The 27,865-nt window shown below is 49.5% G+C and overlaps 1 protein-coding gene across 1 annotated transcript; it reads right to left on the reverse strand.

Annotated features, from left to right (window-relative positions):
* Window positions 1–1,367: 1,367 nt before the first annotated feature.
* On the reverse strand, window positions 1,368–27,865 carry LOC139158143 (excitatory amino acid transporter 5-like). The gene is given in 12 exon segments (XM_070735562.1): window positions 1,368–1,472; window positions 1,572–1,662; window positions 2,452–2,586; window positions 4,712–4,906; window positions 7,604–7,837; window positions 9,819–9,918; window positions 10,392–10,614; window positions 13,555–13,597; window positions 14,441–14,653; window positions 19,005–19,084; window positions 27,546–27,697; window positions 27,700–27,865. Coding segments are annotated over 12 exon segments (1,737 nt in total).

A 27,865-nucleotide genomic window follows, 5' to 3' on the forward strand; every position in this document is an offset into this window, starting at 1 on the left:
GTAGATGATAACGGGTTTACTTTGTACAAGGAATATATATATATATATTTACAAATAAAACTTTTGAATAAAGAAAAGTCTCTAAATGTCTTTGCTGTAATAGGAGCAGTATAATCAGCTGGCAAGAGTCCCAGAAAGAGAAAGAAGCACAATAATAATTACCGAGCTGTAAATAGTCAGAATAATAATAATAATAATAATAATAATAATAATAATAATAATAATAATTTATTAGATTTGCATGCTGCCCCTGAGACTTGGAGCGGCTCAGAGATGCATAGGAATAATCTTGAAGCCTGGAGTTTTTCTGAAAGCCAAGAATGTTCTTTCAGACACAAGATGGAAGATCACAAAACTAAAAGGCAGAATGAAACACACTGCTCTCTGCACGGGGGCATGGCTCTGTTCACTCTTAAATGACCCACAGCACTACTCCTGAGGGACTCTCCTCTTAGCCAACCATTCATGTCTCCTAAAGGCCCTGCGTACTCTGGCATCCAGAAAAGGCCCCTCCTCTTCTCCTGAGTCACTCAGCACAGGAAATGCAAAGTCATTCCTCACAGGCAATGCTGACTCACTCATCCCAGGAAGTGCAGCAGGCCCTGGCTGTTGTTCCGACCCTGACCCTCATTTTCTTCACTGTCAATCTCAGGTGCCAAGAACATAGGATGCCTGTGCCATGCCTCCACAGTCTCTGCGTCCTCTGAGTTCATGATTACTTGTGTAGGACACGAGCGAACCACAACCCATCCACAAATTCTGAAGAAAAATTGTCCCACTGATGGATTGTTCTCCATGGACTCACAACTCTCAGCCTCTGCTGCCAACTGCGTGTGTGTTTGTGCGAGCAGGCTGGTGCCATCAAGGACAAGCTAGAGAGAGAGGAGACTTGTAGGAAACACCTGGCAAGCCCACCTGGTGCCTGGAGCCCCGGAGGGTTGGTTGCCGTCTGTCTGCTGGCAAAGTTGTGTCCTCTTTTGTGTCATCTCTTCCCCCTGCTTAGAAAAAGACACGACTTAGATTTTAGATCCTGGTCGGCCTGTTTGGAGGCGGCTCAGGGATAAAGGAGTAAGAAAAGTGGACAATTTTCTTTTGCTTTGGTTATCAAAAATGTAAAATTAAAAAAAAAGGAGCCGACAGTCCAAATGACCTCCAAGCAATATTCAGTTTTCAGAAAGTCCCAAGGTCTCCATGCTGGTGGCCCCAGATCTTGGCTTCACCTAAAGAGATTTCGGGAGAGGGTGGGACTGAGCAGAGGGGGGGGCTCCTCACTGTCCCTTCGTGGGGGCCCTGAAGAGTCAACGGGAGCCAACAACCTCAGCACCGGACTCCTGGATGTTGTGGGCGATGGGAACCGTCCGTGGCCTTCACACCTCGCAGATGCAGTGACCGTTCTGTGCAGGCAGGGCCTCCTCCATTCCTTGCGCCCCGAGGTCCTGAGGGTGGGGACAGGCATCGTTGTTCACAGGGTCCTTTGTGGGGGGGGGGGGGGGGAGAAGGAGAAAATGAATAGAAGCTGCTCCCTCCCTCGGGGCTCCAGGAACGTCCACTCCAACCCTTTCCGGGGTTACCTTTGGGGCGAAGTCCTTCCGGAAGATGTGAGCGATGATCCCGGCAGCCAGCGCGTCACCCAGGACGTTGGTCATGGTGCGTAACCGGTCCCTGGGGTGGGGAAGCACAGAGGAATCGATTGGGGACCCCTCCCTCATAGCAGATCACAGGAGGCAGGGGATTGGCCCTAAGGGTCTCCTTCAGAGGGGCTCTTCATTCATTCATTTATTTATTATCGTGCAGCATTGTTTGCTGGGCTTCTCAGGTAGAGGAAGGAAAAGGAGGCCCAAAGACCCCTCCTCCAAGGCCCCATTAGGGAAGGGGCCTACATATATATGGAAATGAATAAATCCAGTATAGAGGGAAAGAAGGAAGATAGAAAGAGAGAGAGAGAAAGAAAAAGAGAAAGAAAGAAGGAAGAAAAGAGAGAGAAAGAAACAAAGAATGACAGAAAGTAAGAGGAACGAAGGAAGAAAGAGGAAGGTAGGAAGGAAGGAAGGAAGGAAGGAAAGAGAGAAAGGAAGAAAGAAAGAGAAAGAGAGAAAGAAAGAAAGAAAGAAAGAAAGAACCAATCCCCACCCACCTCTCACTCTACGGGAGAAGGGGGCTTAGCTTTCTTCATCCTGTAAAATTCACGCTTGTTTGTTTCCAGATGTTTCATTGCCCAACAACCTGTGACAATGCTCCCTGTGTGTATATGTGGGTTGCTGCCTGCTTAGACTGATGGCGTTACCTAGCCAGCTCATGAAACATCTGCAAGCAAACCTCCAGCCAAGAGAGAGTGCCAAGGCCCCCCACCCTGAGCTCTGCCTCTCTCTCCTTCATCCTTCCCTGCCTCTTGCAGCCACCAGAGACCCGCAGAAGGGTGGAAGGGGGGTGGGGGGTGGCAGGGAGACTCACAGGGCCCAGTCGATGGCGATGATGAGTGTGATGTCTTCCGTGGGGAGGCCGACGGAGGTGAGCACGATGACCATGGTGACGAGGCCCGACTGGGGAATCCCGGCAGCCCCGATGCTGGCGGCCGTGGCTGTGATGCTGTGGGCACAGAGAGAAGCCGATGGCTGGGCTGCGGCCGTGCACGTTGGACCTTCTACAATGATGCTCAGCTGTCGGCAGTTGACCCAGCCACAGCTGACCCCAAGGCACATGGAACATGACCCCAAATATCATCCTCTTCTTCTTTTAATGAGCCCACAACGGACGCAGACTCAACCCTGACAAGACAGAATGGCTGCGGATTCTGCCTCCCAAGGACACCTCCATCTGTCTGTCCATCACCCTGGGGGGGATTATTGACCCCCTCGGAGAGGGTCCGCAATTTATTCATTCATTCATTCATTCATTCATTCATTCATTCATTCGTTGTTAGAGTTGAAAGGGACCATGCAGGTCATCGAGTCCAACCCCCTGCCTGAGCAGGAAATCCTACAGCACCCCAGCCAAATGACAGTCCAATCTCTTCCTTAAAATGTCCAGAGTAGGGGAGTTCACAACATCCGCTGGAAGGCTGTTCCGCTGGTTGATCGCTCTGACGGTCAGGAAGTTCTTCCTAATTTCCAGGTTGAATCTCTCCTTGGTCAGCTTCCAGTTGTTCCTCGTCCGGCCCTCTGGTGCCCTGGAGAATAGAGTGACCCCCTCCTCTCTGTGGCAGCCCCTTATGTACCTGTAGACTGCTATCATGTCCCCTCTGACCCTCCTTTTCTCTAGGCTATCCATGCCCAGTTCCCGCAATCTCTCTTCGTAATTCTTGGTTTCTAGTCCCCTAATCATTTTGGTTGCTCTTTTCTGCACCTTCTCCAGAGTTTCTATGTCTCTTTTGAAGTGTGGTGACCAGAACTGAATGCAGTACTCCAGATGTGGTCTGACCAGGGTGTTGAAAATGTTGAAGAGCACTGAAAATGTTGAAGAGCACAGGGCCCAGGACAGAACCCTGTGGTACCCCACTGCCTACCTTCTTCCATGTGGATATGGAGTCGTTGAGGACAACTCGTTGGGTGTAGCTGGTCAGCCAATGTTAATCCATCTGCATGTGTTGTAATCTACCCCACTTTTTTCTAATTTGTGGATTAGGAGATTGTGGTCAACTTTATCAAAAGCTTTGCTGAAGTCTAAGTATATGAGGTCTACTACGTTGCACTGGTCTACTGATTTGGGCGTCTTCCTCGATCCACAGCTGACCTTGGAATATCATCTTTTGGCTGTGGCGAGGGGGGCGTTTGCCCAGGTCCACCTGGAGCACCACTATTTGGACAGAGGACCCTGGTTTGGACACAGCCATGACTAATCATGGAGGTTAAACATGCTGTCAAGCCGGTGCAGAATTTGTGATGAATTAATGGCTTGCCACCCTATCTATAGAAGACCTGATGTTTGTGGGAACTTGGGAGAGGGGATTTCAGGAGGGGGCAGGTGCAGCCACAAAGCATTATCTTGAGTGGTTCAAGGCCATCCTACGCTCACCCACCTGGGCAGAAGTGGAAGGAGAACTGGCTACGCTGGCACAACCTGAGTGGGCAACGTGACAGGGTTGTGGGTGGGGGACAAGGGACGTGAACTTTCACCTGGGTGGGAAATTCAGGTCCCCCAGTGTGGGTGCCAGGATGGCTCCAGTGATAAATTGGAAATTTTGAGGAGCACTTTGACTCGGACTCTGATCTAGTTCGGATGTGACCTGGAACCTTGACCCATGAGAAGAACGATGGCAGGAACTGGGCATGGCCGGTCTAGTGAAGAGAAGAACCAGGGGAGATGGGATAGCAGTCTTCCAATATTTGAGGGGCTGCTATAGAGAGGAGGGGGTTAAGCTATTCTCCAAAGCACCTGAGGGCCAGACAAGGAATAATGGGGGGAAACTGACCCAGGCGAGATTCAACCTGGAAATAAGGAGGAATTTTGACACAGTGAGAACAATTCATCAATGCAGCAGAAGTTGCTTTTGGAAGTTGTGGGAGCTCCACCCCTGGAGGCTTTCAAAAAGAGAATGGACTGCCATTTGTCAGAAATGGTGGAGGGTCCACTGCTTGGGCCAGGGTCGGGATTGGCCATCACTGTCCTACAAGGTCCCTTCCAACTCTTAAGACTAATCCTAACCAGGGCAGCAACACCTGAAATAGTCGGAGGGCTGAGCTGGCCGCAGGGCAGAGGAGAAGGTGACCCTTACCTGATGGTGATGAGCTGTCCCAGGTCGAGGTCGTACTCATTCACCTGGGCGATGAAGATGGCGGCCACGGCCTCGTAGAGCGCAGTCCCGTCCATGTTGATGGTCGCTCCGACCGGGAGGATGAACCGGACGATGCGCTTGTCGATCCGGTTGTTCTCCAGAAGACACCGCAGGGTGATGGGCAGCGTGGCTGAGCTGGGAGGCAGAGCCGAGGTGGCGGATATGGTTAGAGGGCAGCCCTGCAGGCTCCTTCAGCTAACTGCTATCTGTAGTTCAGTGGTTCAAATCTCACCACCGGCTCCAGGTTGACTCAGCCTTCCATCCTTCCAAGGTGGGTCAAATGAGGACCCAGATTGTTGGGGGCAAGAGGCTGATTCTGTCAACTGTTTAGAGAGGGCTCGGAAAGCACCGTGAAGTGGCATATAAGTCTAAATGCTATTGCTATTGTTACTTGTTAGGGGAAGCCCCCCCAGCACCCAGAGAGAGGGCAGGAGGGGGGACACACAACAGAAACAACCAGGGAGGAGAAGAAGCAGTGTCATCAACACAACTGTAGAAAACGTCTCTGTGTATCCACCCTCCGTCCTTGACACAAATTGTTGTGTTTCCTACGAATGTTTGGATGCCTTAAAGATGTGGGAACGGACTATGGGGAAATCCCCAGGCATGAAGTGGAAAGCCAAAAGATTCCCGTCTTTCCCCCACTTGAAATTCCTCTGCCAGAGCTCCAAGGGCTTGGAAGGACCAAGGTGGACTTCAATGGAAAGAAGAACTAGAGGTGACACGATAGGAGCATTCCAGTATCTGAGGGGCTGCCCCAAAGAAGAGGGGCTAGCGCCAGAAGGTGGGAGAAGAAACAATGGATGGAAACTACCATATTTTTTGGAATACAAGATACAGGCCGCCTCCTAAATGAGGATGAAAATTTGGGTGTGACTTCTATGCTGAATGTGGCACACACACACATACATCGGCCTCTGCCTCCCAGCAATTTACCTCCTTGCAGCAAACAGCGTGTTCCAGTTTCAGCTTCAGCACAACCTGATTAGCACAAGCAGCTGATTGTCGGTTGGAGGGGCCTCCCGATCATCAGCTGTTATGGGCTGCAGGGAGGCAGAGGCAGATCCCCCCCCCCTTGTGCTAATCAGGATTGCTGAAACTGAAAGGGGATGTTTGCTTTTTGCCGCAAGGAGGCAAATTGCAGAGAGGCAGAGGTAGAGGCGGGATTTTTTTTCTTGTTTTCCTCTCCCCAAAAATGTAGGTGTGGAGCATCTTATACTCCAAAAAATATGGTAATCAAGGAGAGAAGCAACCTGGAATTGAGGAGAAACTTCTGAATAAGGAAAACAATTAATACGTGGAACAGCTTGCCACCAGAAGTTGTGGTGCTTCATCACTGGAGGTTCCTACGAAGAGGCTGGACGGCCACTTGTCTGGCATGGGAGAAGGTCTCTTGTTCAAGCAGGGGGTTGGACTGGAAGACCTCCAAGGTCCCTTCCAACTTTGTTATTCTATTAAGACTGTACAGGGAGCTCCACTGGAGGAGACCAATGGGACCCAACCTGCTTCCTCACCATCTTGAAGTGTTGACTGAGATACTTCCTGGAAACAATCACATTTGTCCTCAGGATGTGGCTTTGACAGGTTAAACTGCCCCTGAACAGTGGAGCTTCATTTAATGACTGACATACAGATGAATGTCTATGGAGATTCTCAACCATCCAAGTCATGGTTGCTCCCAAGGTGCCTTTTTTCAAGAGGCAACTGGACTTTCTGGGTTTTCTTTTGAAGATGTTTCACTTCTTATCCTTCTTCAGCTCTAAACGAATGGTGGGGAATGGAAGCCTTTACCTTCCTTTTAGACCGCTGGTCATTTGCATCCTTTTGACAGGGTTGTTGAGGCTGCTCGGAGGTTTATCTGTGTCCTCAGGATTACTCGAGTAGTGCAAGAGGTTCTTGTAGTCTGCAGTTAGTCTGGAAATCCGAGATAAATTGCAGGCTACTCTTCTGTCTAGGCAAGAAGGGCCCCCCTCCCAAGAAATGACCCCCACACAACCAGATTACTCAATTTTCAGCATATATTATCAAAATAATTCAAAGCAGGAATAGTTAAATTTAGCAATAGATATTTGGGAACGCTGGCAAGCAGTCCATGGCAATTACTGGCCATTATCACAGTCTCAGGCCAGAAGCCAAAAGCTCGTTAAAATGTTTTCTTTGATGCCGTCTTTTAATCACCAATTACTCACAGGGCCTTGGCAGGAATCCCGGAAGGGCAAATTGCAGCTTACACATGCTTTATTTTAGCAGAAAAAGTTCTCGATCACTATGTCAAATCCATGTTCCTTTTGTCGAATGTTGACGATCACGCTGGCTCATCACAAGACACCTCCTTATATAGCCACAAGGCATGGCCAAGTGTTCTACAGAGCTAGTCACACACAGCCCTCTTCCCTCAATCCATTCTTGTCTGCCTAGGATACCAAAACACACCCGTCTCTTGGTCCTCGGAATCCGTGATCAGCTGAGCAGGATGTGGACGGGCCACAACAACTACAAGAACCATTTGCACCACTCTGGTGACACTGAGGACACAGATAAAAATCTCCAAGCAGCCTCAAGGGCTCTCTAAAAAGGCTGCAAATGACCAGCTGTCGGCAAGGAGTATCAATCCTTCCAAACATCTTCAAAGAAAAGCCCCTTTTGGATTGGGAGGAATGAGTAGCTTATTCTGGATCTCTCCGTTGGCTGCCCTTGGAGACATCAGAGGCTTCCTCAGCCAGTGGGTCCTTCAAGTGGGCAGCATCGTGCCCGCTGTGCCCCATGGGAAGCAGAAGGCAAAAGATGGACCCCCTCCCGCACCCCATTGACTGTCCCTTTGGGGTTTCCTACCTGGAGGAAGTAGCCAAGGCGATCAGCAGGGCTTGGAGGATCCCCCGGATGAAGGGGAAGGGGTTTTTCCGGGTCAGGATGAGGAAGAGGAGGGGCAGGAAGCAGAGGGCATGGATGGCCAGCCCGGTCACCACCGTCATGGCGTAGAGGCCCAGCTTCTTGCCCGTCAGCGCTGGGTTTTCCATCTCCAAGATCTTCCCAGCGATCAGGAAGACGATCCCAAAAGGGAAGTACCTGCACACACAGGAGGAAGCGGGATTGGCCCAGGGAGACTGCAAGGGTGGGTGGGAGCAGAGGGCAGGATGATGGGGGTGGGGAGGGGCTGGATGGAGAGGGGAAGGCTGGGCGCATCCAGGACACCGGATGGCCACCAAGAGACCTCGTAGCAGGGCAGAGGTCTCTATAGTGGCCAACCTGGGATGTCCAGGACAAGGGACGGAGCCCCAAATTTTCTTAGGAGGTTCTGCAAAGGATTTGCCCCCCTCCCACCCAGAGTCCCATGGGCTACTTGGCCCCACCAGTAATCTTGACAAATAGCCATAAGGACTTTCTTCTCTTCCTCCTCTCACCTCCTTTCCTGCCTTCTTCTTTTCCTCTTCTCTCCTTTCCTCTCTCTCTTTCTTTTCCTCCGCTCTCTCTTCCTCCTCTCACTTCCTTCCTTCTTCTTTCCCCCCTCTCCTTTCCTCCCTCTCCTTCTTCTTTTCCTCCTCTGTTAGAATGCTAAGGAGCGCACAGAATCGGGCTCCTCCGGGTCCCATTGACTAAACAATGCAGGTTGGCAGGACCAAGGGATAGGGCCTTCTCTGTTGCGGCCCCAACTTTATGGAATCAACTCCCCCCGAGGTCCGTACGGCCCCCACCCTGCTGGCTTTTTGTAAGGATACAAAGACCTGGCTATGCCCAGCAGGCCTGGGGGCCCTAAATCAACCACTTAGCGTGTCCATATATTTGAATTTGGTACGTGTGGCTGGTACGTGTGTTAATGAATTGTTTTTTAAGTTTTAATTAAAATTTTAGAAATCGCTCGGTTTTTTCTTTGACTTCTTTTTATCGCTATTGCTATTGTTATTCTAATTTTATACTGTTGTGAGATGCCCTGAGTCTTTCAGGATTGGGCGGCATATAACTCAAATTATTGTTATTGTTGTTGTTGTTGTTATTGTTATTAATAATAATAATAATAATAATAATAATAATAATAATAATAATAATAATGGTAGAGAAATTAGTGAAATACGAAGATCTAAAAATCGAGCTGCAATGACTCTGGCATAAGCCAGTGGAAGTGGTCCCAGTGGTCCTTGGCATGCTGGGCGCAGGGCCAAAGGATCTCAGTGGACATTTGAAAACCATCGGAATTGACAAAATCTCCACCTGTCAATTGCAAAAGGCCGCTTGACTGGGATTGGCAAACAGAATTCGCCGCTACATCACACAGTCCTAGGTGCTTGGGAAGCGCCCGACTGGTGATGAAATACGAAATCCAGCATAGTGATCTCGTTTGCTGTGTACTGACGTAATAATAATAATAATAATAATAATAATAATAATAATAATAATAATAATAATAATAATAATAATAATTATTATTATTATTATTATTATTAGATTTGCATGCCGCCCCTCTCTGAAGACTCTAAACAAATAGACTTGGCTCATCTGGTCCTGTTTCCTCTCTCGATCTCTTTGGGAATTTCCCAAGAATTCCCATAAATCACCCACCTGCCTTCCTGCCAGGTGTGTAAACACTACACCTGGGCACCAGCTCTAACAAGGACCTTCTCCCTCTCAAGCCAATCAACGGCTTGACCCACTATCTGTAGAAGGCCTGAGGTGGAGGGAGACTTGGGAGGGGGGATTTCCAGGAGAGAACGGATGCAGCCACAAACCCTCCTTTCTTTTGAGGGGTTCAAGGCTATCCCGTGCCCACCCACCTGGGCAGAAGCGGAAGGAGGGCTGGCCACAATGAAACAATCTGAGTGGGCAACGTGACATGTTTGTGGGTGGGGGAGGGACAAGGGAGGTGAAGTTTCACCGGGGTGGGATTCGTGGTGGCTGCGGCAATAAGTTGGGACTTTGAGGAGACTCGGACTCTGATTTAGTTCGGATGCTACCTGGAACCTTAACCCTCCCCTCTTTCAGGTCTGGGGCCGACACCCCTGATGTAACTGCGGAATTTGGGGGGGGGGGGCGGAAAAGGCAGGCTCGAACTTACCACGTTGCCATGGCCACGATCTTCATCACGGCCTCGTTCAGGCACTGGCAGACGTTAACCAGGGGGGCTCCACGCTCCCCCATCTTCCCCAGGAGGAGGCCTGGAAGGAGGAGAAGCCAGGTCAGGGCCACGTTATGGGGGGGTGGGGGAGCCCATCCATTCGTGACTGGGAGGCCACCAGGAGAGCCCGGCTGATGCTCAACGGAGAAGCGGAAAACCAGACCGTGAGGAATGGAAGGACGGCAATTCCCACAAAAACACCACGAAGCCTTGCAGAGATGAAGACCACTCAGAGAGCCCTTCTTCTGGGGTGGCACAGTGGTTAGAGTGCAGCGCTGCAGGCTACTTCGTGCACACACAGAAGCAAAAATATGGCCGAAATCTCACGTGCGCCTCCCCTCACAAGATTTTGCTTCCTGTGCAGCACACTGATAGCGGCAGGAGCACCAACCCCCGCCTGCTCATGATGTTTCTCTCAGGGGGGGGGATAAGAGAAGAGGGCAGCCCCCTTTCTCTCCCCAAGGGACCCCAGAGATGGGGGGCCGCCCTCCCCTGCTAGCGGTGACCACGTACCAACCGTGGCCGAGAAAAGGACGATGCCCAAGACGTTCATTTCGTTGTTGCTCCCAGGGAGGGCCTCGTAGATCATTTCCGGCGAGGGAGTGATCTCCAGCACAACGGGACGCTGGACCTCCGGGTTCCCAGGATCGGGCACCAAGTAGATGAAGCTGAAAGACGAGAGGGCCTTCTTTGGGACCTTGGGAGATTTCACGACAGGGACGAGGACGGTCCGATACTGGAAGGCAAAGCGAGCAGGGGGGTCGGTTGGGATTTCAGGTGGGGGAAATCTCCTCTTAGGGTTGCAGGCTCAGGACCCAAAGGTATCGGGTGCAGCCGAAAGGGTCCAGGGCAGGCCCCCCTCCTCCCTCCCTCCCTCACCCTCCACACCGATTTTGGCCCCAGCCCTTCATCGGGACCAGTATCGGGTTACTACCAGTACGGGCCACACCATAGGTGTAGTAGCAAAAATGGAGCAGTGCACGCAGCTCCACATAGCCAACGTGTGTGCGCTCATCTGAGCGAGATTTTGCTTCTGCACATGCACAGGGAACAAAATCTTGCGAGGGGATGCGCATGTGAGATTTTGGTGATTTTTTGCTTCTGCTCATGCGCAGAAGCAAAAGAAATTGCTGAAATCACTCACGCGTGTCCCTTCACAAGACTTTGCTCTCTGTGCATGTGCAGAAGCAAAATCTCACTCAGATGCACAAGCGTGCACACACCAGGCGCATGGAGCTCCATGGGAAGCACATCGGAAGCGGCAATAAGTAGCAATCCCCGCCTGATCGGGACCAATGATGAAGAAGAGGGAGAAGGTGGAGGAGGAGAGGGAGTGATAGGGCCCCTGTCAGGAAGAGGTTGTGTTCCCCCACAGAGGAGGGAGGTGGTCTACATCAGCGTTTCCCAATCGGTGTGCCGCGGCACACTAGTGTGCCGCGAGACATGGCCAGGTGTGCCGCCAAGCTCCAGCTGGGCGGGGTGCTGCCGGTACTTCCGTCCTGGGGCTCCCGCTCGCAGCTGTCCCCCGGCTCCTGCTCGATGCCGTGGTTTTTGGCGCTCTCCTGCTGGGCCCCAAAGAAGGAAGGCAGGAAGAAGGAGAGCTCCATTCTTCGCGCCTTTTTCCCGCCTTCCTTCTTTGGGGCCCAGCAGGAGAGCGCCGAAAACTGCGGCATCAAGCAGGAGCCGGTTGACAGCTGCGAGCGGGAGCCCCAGGACGGAAGTACCGGCAGCGCCCCGCCCAGCTGGAGCTTCTCTGGCGTCGACGGCAAGTGTCCTTTGTGGCCCGGCGGGAGGGCACTGGCGATGGGAGCGGGGTGGGGGGTGGGGGTGGCCGCAGCGGCCGCAGGCAGTCGTGGGGAGATGGTGGCGGCGAGAGGGAGTGCTCTCTCTCTCTCTCTCAGCTGACTGCAAGCGGGAGCCCTGACGGTGGCGGTTGGATGTCGTACATGCTGGTGCTGCGGGCCTGGCATATACGGTGTCCAGCAGCACGTCCAGCTGCCGCCGTCAGGGCTCCCGCTTGCAGTCAGCTGAGAGAGAGAGAGAAAGAAAGAGAGACATATAAGAGAGGCAGAGAGAGAGAGAAAGAGAGACATAGCAAGAGAGGCAGAGAAAGAGAGACAGAGCAAGAAAGAGAGGCAGAGAAAGAGAGATAGAGAAAGAGAGAGAGAAAGAGAGACATAGCAAGAGAGGCAGAGAGAGAGAGAAAAAAAGAGAGACATAGCAAGAGAAAAAGAGAGACTTAGCAAGAGAGGCAGAGAGAGAGAGAAAGAGAAAGAAAGAGAGACATAACAAGAAAGAAAGAGATAGCAAGAGAGGCAAAGAGAAAGAAAGAGACATATAGCAAGACAGTGAAAGAGAGAGAGAGAGAAAGAGAGAGAAAGAGAAAGAAAGAGAGACATAGCAAGAGAGACAGAGAGAGAGAAAGAGAAAGAGAAAGAGAAAGAAAGAGAGACATAGCAAGAGAGACAGAGAGAGAGAGAGAGCAAGGGAGAGAGAAAGACATAGAGGAAGGGAAGGAGGGAGAGAGAGAGCAAAAAAGAGAGAAAGAAAGAAAGAGGGATGGAGAGAGAGAAAGAAGGGAAGGAAGGAAAAGAGAGAAAGAGGGAGAAATAGAGCGAAAGGGAGGAAGAGAGAGGTTTTTTTGTCCAAACTTTTCTTTAGCCCGCCCCTCCCCCCCCTTTCAGTGTTCCCCAGGATTTTGAAAATATGAACAATGTGCCGCGGCTCAAAAAAGGTTGGGAAACATTGGTCTACATGACCTCTAGGGCCCCCCCTAAATCCGGGATCCTCTAGGAGACTGGCTGCTCCTTGGTGTGTCTGACTCTCGTTGTGGCAGTGTTTTGTCTCACCCGGAAGCTGGCCAGTAATTAGCCCCAGATTAAAACTCAAACACAAAAGTTTCAAAATGAACAAGAGTCTATTTACAATGGCTTTTGTTGGACTGCACAAACAAAGACCAAATAATCCCTTTAAACTGCCAAAATCCAGGCGGTGAGGCCAAATTGATAAGATAAATTCCCAAACAGTTGCTTCTTGAGCCAAAGTCTACTTATAAGAATATTAACCCTAGAAATGTCCAATACTGCAGCAAGGTTTATCAGGCAAAAACAACTCTTCGCATGCTCTTCTCCTCCGGAGCCATGAACGGTGGATTTTTGCAAAGAGCACCTTCCAACTGCTCCCCCTTACATACACTCTGGGGGTGCAGACTATGCCCAGGTGTGCTCACTTCCTTCTTCTGAGCCTCCGTAACTGCTCTTGCCTCCCCCATATCCTTCTTACCCGTACATTCAGGATTGGATCCCTTATCTCCTCTTCCTCCTCCTCAGACCCTGGCAAATCCCCAGTTGGGGGTTCTATAGCCTTTGCAGGCTCCTCATACCCAGACTCTCCCTCCTCCTCCTCACTGCCTGATTCCTCCAACAGCCACACGGGCCAGCCGTGCCCAGATGGCCCCAGTTCATCAGGCTCAAAGTCCATTGCCGGAGGGCCTGGCTGGGAGCCAACCCCAACAGGCAGGAGGCACAAACCAGCCCAAATTTGTTACTCAAATTCAGGGATGGGGAGGAGGAAGCCAGGTCACAGAATCCCCTCCCTACTGCCTCCCAAGGTGTAAGGGAGTAGCAGCAGGTGAGACCCCAGAGTGGAGAGAAGCCATTGTGGGCCAGGAGCTCACCTGTTGGAACGAAGCCTCCACCAGGTTGGAAGGGAACATATTTCTGCAGAAGACAACACAAAGAGGAACGGGGGTAAGAGAGGAGCAGGGAGGAAGAATTAAACGTGTCCTAAGCCTTTTGAGTCTCTTCGCGCCCACGAGAGATCTCAGTCCAGCCCACCTTGAATGCCTTCTACTCTTATCTCCTGCTCATTTCCCTTGACTGTTAGTTGGCCAGATTCTTGCAGAGAGATTAAGTTTGCAATAAGTCCTTATTCTCATTTCAACTGCCTGAATCTCCTGATTTCCCCCATGCACCAATGATCACATCAAACCAGAGGAAATCCTTCTACACACCAATTCTACTCGTGCCTTCTATAATTTTGTAAACAGTCAACTCAAATACTCAAAATCCATCCCATCCCTAAAAGGATCTAATGGTAATGACCGTAATGATGAAACCATTAGAGCCAACCTTTTAAACACATTCTTTGGTTCAGTCTTTGTAAAGAACAACGACTCAGGCCCAGAGGGGGCTGCTAAGGTGGAACGGTGGCTGTGCTTGCCCCTGTGGCTCTGAGGGCTAGCGGAGTCCAGCACAATCCTGCTACTGCACCTGGGCAGGAAGTAAAATCGCGTGCGGACACGCAGGTGCGCCCGTGGCCCAGGTGCAGTAGTGTAATTGTGCTGGACTCTGCTAGCCCTCAGAGCCACAGGGGCGAGCACCCGTCACCACTCGACCTTAGCAGTCACTGAATCTGCACCATAGATAAATCCTTTGGCCGTGTCCTGACGGGTGACACTGCAGCCTTAGCTGACCACTGCCCTCCCTGCCCTAAAGCTGAAGGAGCTGCCTCGAACCTGCTGCCCGTCCAGGGGCCGAGGGAGGCTGGCCGGGCATGTCTACCTGATGAGGTCCAGCAGGGCGTCGGCTGAGCTGAGCACCACTTTGCCCACCGAGTGCTCCTCCTTCTGGGCGGCGGCTCCTGGGTGGATGCAGAGCACCAGCACGATGCCGGTGGTGACGGCCATGAAGGTGGTCCAGAGGTAGTAGGTGATGGTCAGCAAGCCCATCTTGCCACAGACGTGGGAGTCCATGGTGGCCAAGCCGGACATCAGGCTGCAGGGGGGCAGACGAGCAGAGATTGGCATGGGGACGGGGGCGCAAGGTCAGCTGGGCTGGGAGGCGGTCATCCCCCTCCTCTATTTACATGGGAGCAGCAGGGGCTCAGGTTGTCAGTCAGGTGAGGTCAAAAAAGGCAAGATGGCGGCCACAGTGCAATAGCAATAGCATTTAGACTTCTATATGATTTCATAATGCTTTTCCAGCCCTTTCTAAGCAGTTGACAGAATCAGCCTCTTGCCCCCAACAATCTGGGTCCTCATTTGACCCACCTGGGAAGGAAGGAAGGAGGGAGGGAGGGAGGGAGGGAGGGAAGGAGGGAGGGAGGGAGGGAAGGAAGGAAGAAAGGAAGGACCTGGGTGGCACAGTGGTTAGAATGCAGGAAGGAGGGAGGGAGGGAGGGAGGGAAGCAAGGAAGGAAGGAAAGAAGGAAGGAAGGAAGGAGTGGCAATAGCATTTAGACTTATATACCACTCCATAGTGCTTTTCCAGCCCTCTCTAAGCAGTTTACAGAAGCCGCATATTTCCCCCAACAATCTGGGTCCCCATTTGCCACCTGGGAAGGAGGGAAGGCTGAGTCAACCCTGAGCCAGTCAGGATTAAACTCCTGGCAGTGGGCAGAGTCAGCCTGCAATACTGCATTCTGACCACTGGGGAGGGAGGGAGGGAGGGAGGAAGTGATAGTGCTAGACTCAGCCTCTTGCCCCCAAAAACCTGGGTCCTCATTCGAGCCACCTGGGAAGGAGGGAAGGCTGAGTCCACCTTCAGCCGGTGGTGAGATTTGAACTGCTGAACTACAGCTGAAGGAGCCTGCAGTGCTGCACTCTAACCAAGGCGCCACCAAGGCTCGAAATGGTCACAAATCCAGCTCTCAGTGTTTCTCATCATGTCCTGCAGACCCCTGTGTGTGTGTGTGTGTGTGTGTGTGTGTGTGTACAAGAATGAAACATAAATTCAAAATTTTAAACCCCAGTCCTCAGGGAGGGGTGGCATACAAATCTAATAAATTATTATTATTATTATTATTATTATTATTATTATTATTATTATTATTATTAATAATAATAATAATAATAATAATAATAATAATAATAATAAAAACATCCATCCATTGTTGCTGCTGGCTGGAGCAGAGTGGGTGAATGAATAAATGAACGAATGAATAAAGAAAGAAAGAAAAGAGGGAAGGGGAGGGTCTCCCTGGGCAGGCAAAGGGTCTAGGGTCTCCCCCAGAGAGGAACCCCCCCTCTTTTGGAAGCCTGGACGGGTGAGGCCTGATCCTGGTCACCTCGGCCGATCCGCCTTCGTCAGAGGGAAGGTCTAATCTCCGCAGGGGAGGCTGATCTCCTTAGCGGGAAGCGGGAGGGAGGGGAATCGAAAGAGGCTAAGTAGTGGGGGGGCTGTGGGGGGGGGAGGGAGGGGCTGCTGCACGTGGGCCCAGAGCCGGGGTGGCAGGTGGCAGACCCTGGCTGACCTCCAGCAGCTCTCTGGGCTCACAGAAGGGAAACTGGCCGAAGAAACAAGCCGGAGCGGAAGGGAAACGAACAGCTCTCGACCCAGGAGGTGGGGGAGATTGATAGGCAGTCTGGCCTAGTGGGGAAGGCTCCAGGCTAGAAACCGGGGGTTCGAGCCCCACCTCAGACAGGAAAAGTGCCTGGGGGCCTTTGGGCCAATCTGCAGGAGCAGGAGGGGGCTGCTACTTACTGACGTTACGGGTGCGATGCGCACGCAGCCGAGTGTCGCCAGTGTGCACATGTGCAGGGCCCAGCGAGATTTTGCTTCTCTGCATGCACAGGAATCAAAATCTTAGTGAGAGGACATTATTATTATTATTATTATTATTAATAATAATAATAATAATAATAATTTATTAGATTTGTATGTTGCCCCTCTCCGAAGACTCGTGCACATGTGAGGTATCAGCCATTTTTCCCTGCATGTGCAGAAGCGAAACGTTTCCCAAATCCCTCTCTCTCTCTCTCTCTCTCTCTCTCTCTTGAGCACGTCCGTCTACCTGTGCATGCGCAGAAGCAAAATCTCACTAGGCCGTGCATGTGCGCAGGCAGGCGATGTGCAGCTGCACACCCACCTCCATTTTCACTACCGGAATGCAGTGCCGGCTGGCGACCCAATACTGACCAGGAGGCGGGGAGTTCTAGCCCCGCCTTAAGCATGAAAAGTGGCTGGGTGACTTTGGACCAATCACCAGGAGATGGGGGAGTGCTAGTCCCGCCTTAGACACAAGGCCCGCCTGGCTGATTGGGGACAGTCCCTGCCTCTCATCTCAAACCCTCTTCAAAGGGTTGTTGTGCAGGAATATTAGGTACGTTCCCAACCCCCACCCTGAGTTTATAAAAACCATTTCGCTTCTGCACATGCACACGAAGCAAAAAATGCACAATATTGACTGCCACCGGAGTGGTTGTGTGCAAATTGCACAATCTGGCAGCGGCTACCAGTGCACAGTCTGCTAACTCACTGGTAGTAGCCGGGCCGTGAATCCGGACAAGAGCAGTGAGTCACAAGAGGGGCAGAGAGGGATAATAATAATAATAATAATAATAATAATAATAATAATAATAATAATAATAATAATTTATGAGATTTGTATGCCGCCCCTCTCTGAAGACTTGGGTTGTCGATTATGGCAAGGAAAAAAATAACAAGAAGAAACGTTAAACTTGGGAAATAGCCATGAAGGCTGAATCAGAGCTTTTAAGACTTTTAAGACACCTGGACCTCTGCTGCCAGAACTCCCCAGGCGGCTACGGAGGATGTAGTTGGCGTTTTCCGGAACTGCGAGGGTCATCCGGAAAGTCAGGTTACAAGGCCCGTGGTTCTCATGTTCACGGTGGAAGTGGGCGTTCCTCTCATGTGGCAGGAAGCCAGCGGAAGAGACCGAGCGGTGCCAGGGGTCAGGAGGTCGTCGACTGGCCTTGTGGGGAAGGGGGAGAGGAGCCTCCTCATCCCGTTTCCCCCCAAGGGCGAAGGGGGCGCTGTCACACACTGCCTGGGTGTGAGTGGCAGGACCACGGATGCGATGGGGCCCGAGATTTTTCTCACTGATTGCTGAGCTCTGAATCTTTTGGCTGAAGGAGAACGGGCATGGGGCCCCTGCATTGATTGACCTTTGCTCTCTGGAGACTGGTGATATTAAGGCCAAGTTTCATCTCCGGTCACTCTACAGCCGAGAAAACCCCTGCTTTCAATCTCGAAACGGTCAAGAATTCTCAGCCAGCACCGACTCTGTCCATTCTGTGCGCTTCAAATAAGCATCTCGGACCCCATCGCAGCAGCGTTCACGCCCTTCGCACTCAGGTAGCGTGTGACAGCACACACTTCGCACTTGGAGGGGAATGGAATGAGGATGGTCATCTCTAACCTTCCCCACAAGGCCAGTCGATGATCTACTGACCCCTGGCACCCTCCGTTCTCTTCCGCTGGCTTCCGGCTACACGATACTCACACCAACGTCCCCCGCGGACATTCCCCACGAGAGATCTACATGTCTTGTAACCTTACTTTCCGGATAATCCTCGTACCTGTAGAACTTAATTGAGGTTGGTTAATTGAGATCTGTATAGAAGCTGGTTGAAGACGTTCTCTAGGAGCCTACATAGTAGTTAGTTGAAGCTTTCTACGAGTTTATGTTGAAGTTAGTTGAATTTATTTATTTGAACTCCACACAGAAGTTAGATAAAGTTTTCTAGAAGTTTATGTAGCTACAGATACAGGTTATTAGAGTTGGAGAGGACCTTGTAGGTCATCTAGTCCAGCCCCCCGCTCAAGCAGGAGCCCCTACACCAGTTGTTATTGAAGCTAGTTGGTTAGTTGGAAGTCTAGAAGTCTAGATGTAGATGTTAGTGGAAGTTTTCTAAAAGTCTATGTTGAAGCTAGCTGAAGTCAATTTGTCTTAAAGTGGCCAGCTTGAGGGACACTGTATTGGACTACCAACTCCAGGATCTTAACTTGGGGTCACCAACTGCCCCCCACCAAGAGACCAGGGGTCAAACAATAGCCTTATGCCAGCAGCTTTGGGCCTGAAGAGTTTGCCCGGCCTCAGATCGAACTCTGAACTAAGTTTACTTTCTCTCCTTCCCACAGGATCAGAGTTGTGCTACACAAACAGAACCAGCTGCGCCCGGAGAAACTTCACAACCCTGCAATTCAAAAGTTTTGCTTGTTGTTGTGACTGGCGGCCCCAGCTGCCAAGCAGAGTTCACTCCCTCCTTCCACTCCCAAGTAGCAATTATTCCCGCCAGCCGGCCGGGCGACCGAAAGCCTCCGGGAGCCTCTGCGATCCGCCCCCTCCCACACCTGCCCACCCACCCCAGGGGGCTGCACTCACCTGGAGGTGATGAGGGGCAAAATGAGCATCTTCAGCATCCGCATCAGGAGCTCTCCCGGGAAGGAGAAGTATTGTTTCTCCTGAAGGAGGAAGACAAAGAGGTCAGGCTCCTCCGCGGGGAGAGAGAGGCAGCTGCCGCCCAAAACTTTCTCAGCAACTTCAGGAAAGTGAGAAAAAGAAGATCTCTTCTCATGTGCAATTCCAAGCACCCAAGCAGGGGGACGCTGCTGACCCTCCCTGGCTGTCCTGAGCGGGGGAAGCTCCCCAGGCCGCCCCCCTCCCCCACCTGGAGCCCACCCCCCGCATTCCCTTCAGCAATTTTCTCTCTGCTCTCCCGCCCTTTAGCCCTGGGCCTGGAGTCTGGGGCTTCCTGGGTGCACGCCAGCTTTCCTCTAAGTAACTCCCCGCAACTACACCAGCTTTGGCACTGTCTATCATTTGTCATTCATCATTTATTTATTTATTTTATTTATTATTAGAGTTGGAAGGGGCCTTGCGGGTCATCTAGTGCAACCCCCTGCTGGTGCAGGAGACCCTACATCATGCTAGTCCAGTTATTATTATTTATGATTATTTATTATTTCGACTTGGATGCCGCCCACTCCCAATGGGACTCAGGGCAACTCACAACAATATAAAAAACACAAATACAATAATAAAATGAAATCAAATATTAAACATTTAACAATAAAAACCCCAATGATAAAGCCCACATGGCAAGGAGTCCAATCAGCCCACGTGCGTCACACTCATACACAATTCGAATGTGATGGACGTAATATTCACCACCCCTGGTAAAACATCAGGGGGATTCCCCCTCGCACCCCTGGCCCATAATCTTAGTTGAGCAGCATCTATTTTTCAGAAAGGATGCAGTTGGACAACTATGCAGATGTTGGATAGAAACATAGAAGATTGACGGCAGAAAAAGACCTCCTGGTCCATCTAGTTTGCCCTTATACTATTTCCTGTATTTTATCTTCCAATGGATATATGTTTTATCCCAGGCATGTTTCAATTCAGTGATTTACCAACCACGTCTGCTGGGAGTTTGTTCCAAGCATCTACTACTCTTTCAGTCAAATAATATTTTGTCAGGTTGCTTCTGATCTTTCCTCCAACTAACTTCAGATTGTGCCCCCTGGTTCTTGTGTTCACTTTCCTATTAAAAACACTTCCCTCCTGGACCTTATTTAACCCTTTAACATATTTAAATGTTTTGATCCTGTCCCCCTTTTCCTTCTGTCCTCCAGACTATACAGATTGAGTTCATGAAGTCTTTCCTGATACGTTTTATGCTTGAGACCTTCCACCATTCTTGTAGCCCGTCTTTGGACCCCTTCAATTTTGTCAATCTCTTTTTGTAGGTGAGGTCTCCAGAACTGGACACAGCATTATTCCCAATGGGGTCTGACCAGCGCTCTATACAGGGGGACCACCATCTCCCTCTTCCTGCTTGTTAGACCTCTAATATAACCAAAGTGGGCAGATGTTGGATACCCATCTGTCTGAGGTGGTGCAGGGTTTCCTGCCTAAGCAGGGGGTTGGACTAGAAGACCTCCAAGGTCCCTTCCATCTCTGCTGCTGCTGCTGCTGTTGTTGTTATTAGTGATCCTAAGCAGGGATTTCTCTCTCCTTTGGATCGGGGTGGGAGGCATGGGGGGTTTGAGCCCTGTGCCCTGGAGGCTACTCCCAACGCTGGGATGAGACATTGGGGTGATGTTGCCCCCCTCCACTGCAGAGACCCCCAAATACCCACGTCCCCCTGCCGGCTATATGCACACCACTGGGCCTGAATTTACCCATGAACTGACATCGATCCTGCCCAAGTTGTGTGAATGGGATGCATGATAGTCAAACTGTGGGGTTTAACTGGGGTTTTATAGTTTTAGACTTTTAGATTTGACTGCCTTTCATTGTATTTGTATTTGTATTTCTCAGGTTCTTGTAAGCCGCCCTGAGTCCTTTGAGTTTGGGTGGCATAGACGTTGAATTAAATAAATAAATAAATAAATAAGTAAATGAATGAATGAATGAATGAATGAATAAAATAAATGTCAGGGAGTTCAGAAACCGCAGTACATCAAACCCACAAACTAACCAGAGTCTGGGTCCATCTCCATATTAAGAAATCTAGGGAGAGGGGCAGCATACAAATTTAATAGTACATAAATAAATAATAAATAAATCTGGGCATTTTGTGCATGTAAAGCAGTGGTTCTCCACCTTTCTAATGCTGCAACCCCTTCATGCAGTTCCTCATGTTGTGGTGACCCCCAACCATAAGTCTAGCACCCATTCTCCCAACAAAGCTTGAAGTTGATTGGCGTGAAGGTCAAAGGGACCCTCCCCCACTGTCAACGCCTGATTGGTCGGATTATAAAAATATGTTCCAAGGTGCCAGAAAAGAAGCTTTAGTTCCTAACACCTGGGGAAATTTGCCTTAGGCGACCCCTGTGGAATGGTTGTTTGACCCCCAAAGGGGTCCCGACCCCCAGGTTGAGAACAACTGATGTAAAGGGAGGGTGGCCCCATTGAGGGCTGCAAATAATAATAATAATAATAATAATAATAATAATAATAATAATAATAATTATTATTATTATTATTATTATTATTATTATTATTGTTATTATTATTATTATCATCATCATCCCATTTTTGCCATCCTCTGACTGGCATTCTTTGTCCCTTTGCCACAAACCAGGCTTGTTTTTAGATATATACACATATTTTTAAAATCCCATCTTTATTCTGGTTATGAAGAGGGGATAACATCTTTATAACAAGACTACACAAACATACCTAACCCTCGTCTCAAAGGGGCTTTTGTTGTAAAGGCAAATGGACTTTCTGGTTTTTGAATAATAATAACAACAGAGTTGGAAGGGACCTTGGAGGTCTTCTAGTCCAGCCCCCTGCTTAGGCAGGAAACCCTCCACCACTTCAGGCAGATGGTTATCCAACACCTTCTTAAAAACTTTCTGTGTTGGAGCATCCACAACTTCTGGAGGCAGGTAGTTCCACTGATCAACCATTCTGACTGTCAGGAAATTTCCCCTTAGTTCTTTTTTAAAAAAAATAGAGTTTTATTTATAAACATGTATATATATAACATACAAAACAAAACGAAGACATTTAAAAACATGGGACGTTTGTGTAGCAAATTTCTCCTCAGTTCTCTCCTTGTTTAGTTTCCACCCATTGCTTCTTGTTCTACCCTCAGGTGCTTTGGAGAATAGCTTGACTCCCTCTTCTTTGGGGCCACCCCTGAGATATTGGAAGGCTGCTCTCACGTCTCCCCTGGTTCTTTTAAACTAGCCAGGCCCAGTTCCTGCAACCGTTATTCCTGTGTTTTAGCCTGCAGTCCCCTAGTCCTTTTTGTGGCTCTTCTCTGCACTCTTTCTAGAGTCTCCACATCCTTTTTGCAGCGTGGAGACTAAAACTGAATGCAGTTATTTTTCCTTTTAAAGCTGTTTTGCTTCTCACCCAAGAAGCCTCTTCAGTTCTAGAGCATGAACTGAAATCCGAAGGTCCACCTGCCTTTACAATAAAAACCATCTTTGGGGTGAGCATCACCAATTCTGGGGGGTCCAGAGCCTCCCTTGACATGTCTCATCTTCCCTCCTTCCTCCTTCTATTTTGCCCAACAACCCTGTCGGGTGGGCTGGGCTCAGACCTCAGAGAGCGGCCCAAGCCCCCAAATCAGCTTTGATCTGAGATGGGGAGGTGGGCTTTCCAATGGTCTCCCGCCTGCTGTTCCTCTTGAACGGAGAAGCACGGGAGCTGCCCTCTCCCTCCACCCAAATTCATAATCAATGTCCCACCATCTGCTTTGCTGAGGGGGGGCATTTTTTTCCTGGGAGCTGCAGCCCCTCGCTGCCAGCACTGACCATTGCAATATGGTCACTGCTGACGTTACAAACCTCATCAATAAATGGATTCATTAAAAGAAAGCGGTGCCACGCATGCAAACAGAACAGGAATTGTTTAGATTTTTTAATGTTTTTTAGGATTGATGTTTCCTTCTTAGAATTTTAAAGCCCTGTAGAAGAGTGGCATAGAAATCTAAATAATAATAATAATAATAATAATAATAATAATAATAATAATAATAATAATAATAAGTTACTAATCGCTCCCTATATCCATCCATCCATCCATGGTCTTTTTTGGATATGGGCCTCAGTCTGGACTTGGATGGATGGATGTGGATGGCTATTTGGACTGGGTCAGAGGAAGGGAGGGAGGGGCTGGAGCACTTTCTGGGGAGGGGTCTCCAGGAGGGAGGGAGGGTCCTTGCAGAGTAGCCTCTTTCCATTCAAGGGGAGAGCAGTGGGCAAACTGGCAGGGGCTGCTTGGTCTGGCTCCCCCCTCTCCCCATTGGACCCAGCAGGACTCGCCAGCCATGAAGCAGGTGGGGGGGCCTGGGAGGAAGACCCCCGAGTGGAGTGGGATGCCCGCCCACCAGGGACAGTGGGGGGGGGAGGTGGGACTGCAAGGTGAGGCCAGGGCGCTGTGGGGCCAGAGGGGCCCGTAGGCCAAGGGGTCAGAAGGGAGAGCCAGTTGGGGTAGTGAAGGCCTCATGGTTTTATTTATTTTATTTATTTACTGGATTTGTCTGCTGCCCCCTCCGAAAACTCAGGGCGGCTCACAACTTATCAAAACAATAAACAATATGCATATCTTAAAAAATCCAATTCATAGACCTAAAAAACTTTAAAAACTCTTAATAGCATTTAAAACCATTCATTCCCATTCACAGGGCAAGACGTTCTTTGGTGCGGCCAGTGCGCCCTCGGTGCCCATTGCGGGTGTCTGCCCGGCCAGTGTGTAGACACCTGCGCCCCCTTCTGGATGCGAGATTGCGCTTCTGCACACACACAACAAGCAAAGTCCTGTGTGAAGACGGTCGCGCGGGAAACATTTAAGAAATTTCTGCTGATATTTTTGCTTCTGCGCACGTGGAGAAGCAAAAAATGGATGAAAATTGCCGAAATCTTTTTTGCCCGAGCATCTTCACACAGGACTTCACTGGTTGTGTGTGCGCAGAAGCATTGTTTGTTTGTTTGTTTGTTGCCATAAACTGGGGTGGCTTACAACATTTTGATAAAAACATACAATAAATGAAACATTTCTAAACCAGTTAATAGAATAGTTAATTTAAAAATTATCTTAAAAAACCTAAACATTTAAAATCAAAGAGTCACACACCTACTCTCACACCAGAGGGCAGATGCTGGGGTCTGATGACCCAAGGCCTGGCGACATAAATGTGTTTTTAGGCTCTTCTGGAAGGCGAGGAGGGTGGGGGCAGTGCGAATCTCGGGGGGGGGAGTTGATTCCAGAGGGCCGCCCCCCCCACAGAGAAGGCTTTTCCCCTAGGTCCCGCCAGCCGGCATTGTCTGGTCGACGGGACCCTGAGGAGACCCACTCTGTGGGACCTAACCAGTTGCTGGGATTCGTGCAACAGAAGGCGGTCCCTGAGATTATCTGGTCCGGTGCCATGAAGGGCTTTATAGGTCATAACCAACACTTTGAATTGTGACCAGAAACTGATTGGCAACCAATGCAGACTGCAGAGTGTTGGAGAGATGTGGGCATAATTTGGAAGGCCCAAAACTGCTCGTGCGGCTGCATTTTGGACGAGTTGAAGTTTCCAAACACTCTTCAAAGGTAGACCCACGTAGAGAGCATTGCAGTAGTCGAGCCTCGAGGTGATGAGGGCATGAGTGACTGTGAGCAGTGACTCCCGTTCCAAATAGGGCCGCAACTGGTGCACCAGGTGGACCCGGGCAAAGGCCCCCCTCGCCACAGCTGAGAGATGATGTTCTAAAGTCAGCTGTGGGTCGAGGACGATGCCCAAGTTGCGGACCCTCTCCAAGGGGGTCAAAAGTCCCCCCCTCAGGGTAATTTAATTTATTTTAATTTGCGTTCCGGCCACTCCGGGAGGACTGAGGCCAGCTTACAATAAGATAGTAAAAAGAAAACAATTAAAATCACATTAATGCAATCATACTATATATCATACATCCCTATCATATCCCATAGGGGCCGGGGATAAGCAATGTCCATTTCTCACGGGACCCCCAGGCCTGCTGGCAAAGGCAGGTTTTCGGTGGTTTCTGGAAGGCCAGGAAAGTGGGGACAGTACGGTAGTTGGTTCCAGAGAGCCGGGGCCACCACAGAGAAGCCCCTTCCCCGCTAGCTGACATTCACGAGTCGACGGGACCTGGAGAAACCGTTTCTCTGATTTGGAATAAAACTAGGGAGCCCTGCGTGCCCTCTGGGGGTGTGTGGCTTTCTTCCGGGCGTTTCATAGCCCATCTAAGGAACATCAACAGTGTTAGAAGGAAGGGGAGGTTTCAGGCAAGAGGAGAAGGAAGAGGGTCCTTGGTGCTTTCTGAGCTTGGTGCCTTTCTAGCAGGCGTTGTGTTACCAAACTAGCTGACATCATCAGTGCACCTCTGCCGACAGGCTTGGGAGTCATTGAAATTTTAACATCTACCCCGGCCTATGATCGAATGGATAACCTGTGCTAGTATGAAACGTGGGTGATTGGTTTTTTTTTAAATGAATTGAGTTTTTAGAATATGACTCTTGGTGGATTTTTACGTGATTCCAGATTTGATGTTTTTTTTTAGTATTTTAAATGTTAGATTTCTCGCATATTTTGTACTTGTCTTGCTGTAAGAAGGGCGGCACGGAAATATAATTAAAAATAGGCAACAACTGAGAGATTATTATCAAAGAAAATGAGGCCACCTGTGGTTGGGTGGGGCTGTGGTCATTAGTGAGGCTGCTATAAAGAGCAGCCTGTGGGTTTGGCCATTGTGGAGGATTATCTGATCCTTGTGTTTCGTGCCTGCTTTACTGACTTTGACTTTTTGTGTGCTGATTTTTGCCTGCTTTGAAACTAAACCAGAGCAAAGTGTGTTTCACTTTGTGAAAGAAGGACTTTGAATTGCCTCACAGCTGCAACCAGTTTGCTTGGAGACCAGTGCTCTTTGCTATACCAAAAGAGGGCTTGGTTTAAGTGAATTTTCATTATAAAGAACATTGTTTTGAATTTTCAAACGTGTGTGTGTCTGAAATTTGTACCTGTGAATTTTTGGGAGGATTCTACCAGAGAGCCCGACAGAACAAATAATAATAATAATAATAATAATAATAATAATAATAATAATAATTATTATTATTATTATTATTATTATTATTATTATTATTATTATTTAGATTTGTATGCCGCCCCTCTCCGAAAACTTGGAGCTGCTCACAACAACAAAACAGTACAAATCCAATGGTTAAAACAATTTAAAACCCTTACAATTTATTTATTTATTTATTTATTTATTTATTTATTTGTTTGTTTGTTTGTTTATTTATCTTTTTGATCTGACAACTCGGGGCAACTCACAACATATCAAACAATATACAGTGTACATATCCAAAAATCCAATTAATATTGCTAAAAACCTTTAAAACCTTTAATAACATAAAAAATCATTCATTCCCATTCATACTAGACATACACACTTGTCAGACAGGGGGCTAAGGTCTGATGGCCCCAGGTCTGGCAGCACAGATCAGTCTTTAAACTTTTACGAAAGGCGAGGAGGGTGGGGGCAGTCTGAATTTCCAGGGGGAGCTGATTCCAGAAGGCCGGGCCCCCCACAGAGAAGGCTTTTCCCCTTGGCCCCACCAAGCAACATTGTCTAGTTCAGGGGTCTCCAAAGCTGGCTGAGGAATTCTGGGAGTTGAAGTCCACAAGTCTTAAAGTTGCCAACGTTGGAGACCCCTGGTCTAGTTGACGGGACCTGGAGAAGGGCGACTTTGTGGGACCTGACCGGTCGCTGGGATTCATGTGGCAGAAGGCGGCCCCAAAATACAATAAATAAATAAAATATGGTAAACAAACAAACAAAGAAACATCTGCAGGGAAGCCACCAAACTCCTAGAGACCCTCCTCAACCCGTCTCCCTTCTCCACACTGACGACACTCCCTAGTAGGGTCACAAAACGTCTGCAAAGCAACGAACTACAGCTGTTTTTCCTCCGTGGGTCGAACGAGGCGGACTGGCATGGAGTGGAATTGTTGGGTCACCCTCTGTCTGAAGGGTTCCCCCTGATGCTGCAGAAAGGCAAGTGGACAGTTGCTGGAGTGACTTATTGATGTCTTTCGTGCCTTTGCATTATTTGTACTCATTCATTCATTCATTCATTCATTTATTTCGTCCAATGCACAGTAATACCCAATGAAGGTTATAGAGGTTATACTCGAGTAAAATATATTAGAGAAAGGATAGAAGTGAAAATTAAGGAATAGAATATATCAATTAGAGGATACATTATGAAAGTAGTATAAGAATAGAATAGTAGATGTGATATATGAGATATATGAGATATATACATACATATATATATATATGACTATATTGTTTGTTATTGTTTTTTAAAAATTAATAAAAATATTATTTACAAAAATACCGAGGGGCAGCCATCCTCACCCCCCCACCCAGGGCCCGGCAGACCCCCACCTACCAGATGGGAGAGTTCCAGCAAGCGGAGCAGGAAGCCCAGCAGGCAGCCGGTCACCACGGAGAGGATGGAGAGGGTCAGCAAGCCATTCTCGGCCCAGAAGGCCTTCAGCCTCTGCCAGGCCTGCCTCGGCTGCCCCCACATGCTGCCGCCCAGCCGGACCTCACCGAGGGCACCAGGAGGGACCCACGGCCAGGGCTGGGTGCATCCTCTCGGCCGGGAGGGTGGGCAGGAGGGGACCCTCCCAAGCACAGCCAGCGACCCGCCTGCCTCGCAGCCTGACCGAACGCGGCCTCTGCCTCCTCATGCCGTGGCCTCGTCAT

The sequence above is a fragment of the Erythrolamprus reginae genome, chromosome 1 (assembly GCF_031021105.1).
Source record: "Erythrolamprus reginae isolate rEryReg1 chromosome 1, rEryReg1.hap1, whole genome shotgun sequence".
In the NCBI taxonomy this organism is placed as follows: domain Eukaryota; kingdom Metazoa; phylum Chordata; class Lepidosauria; order Squamata; family Dipsadidae; genus Erythrolamprus; species Erythrolamprus reginae.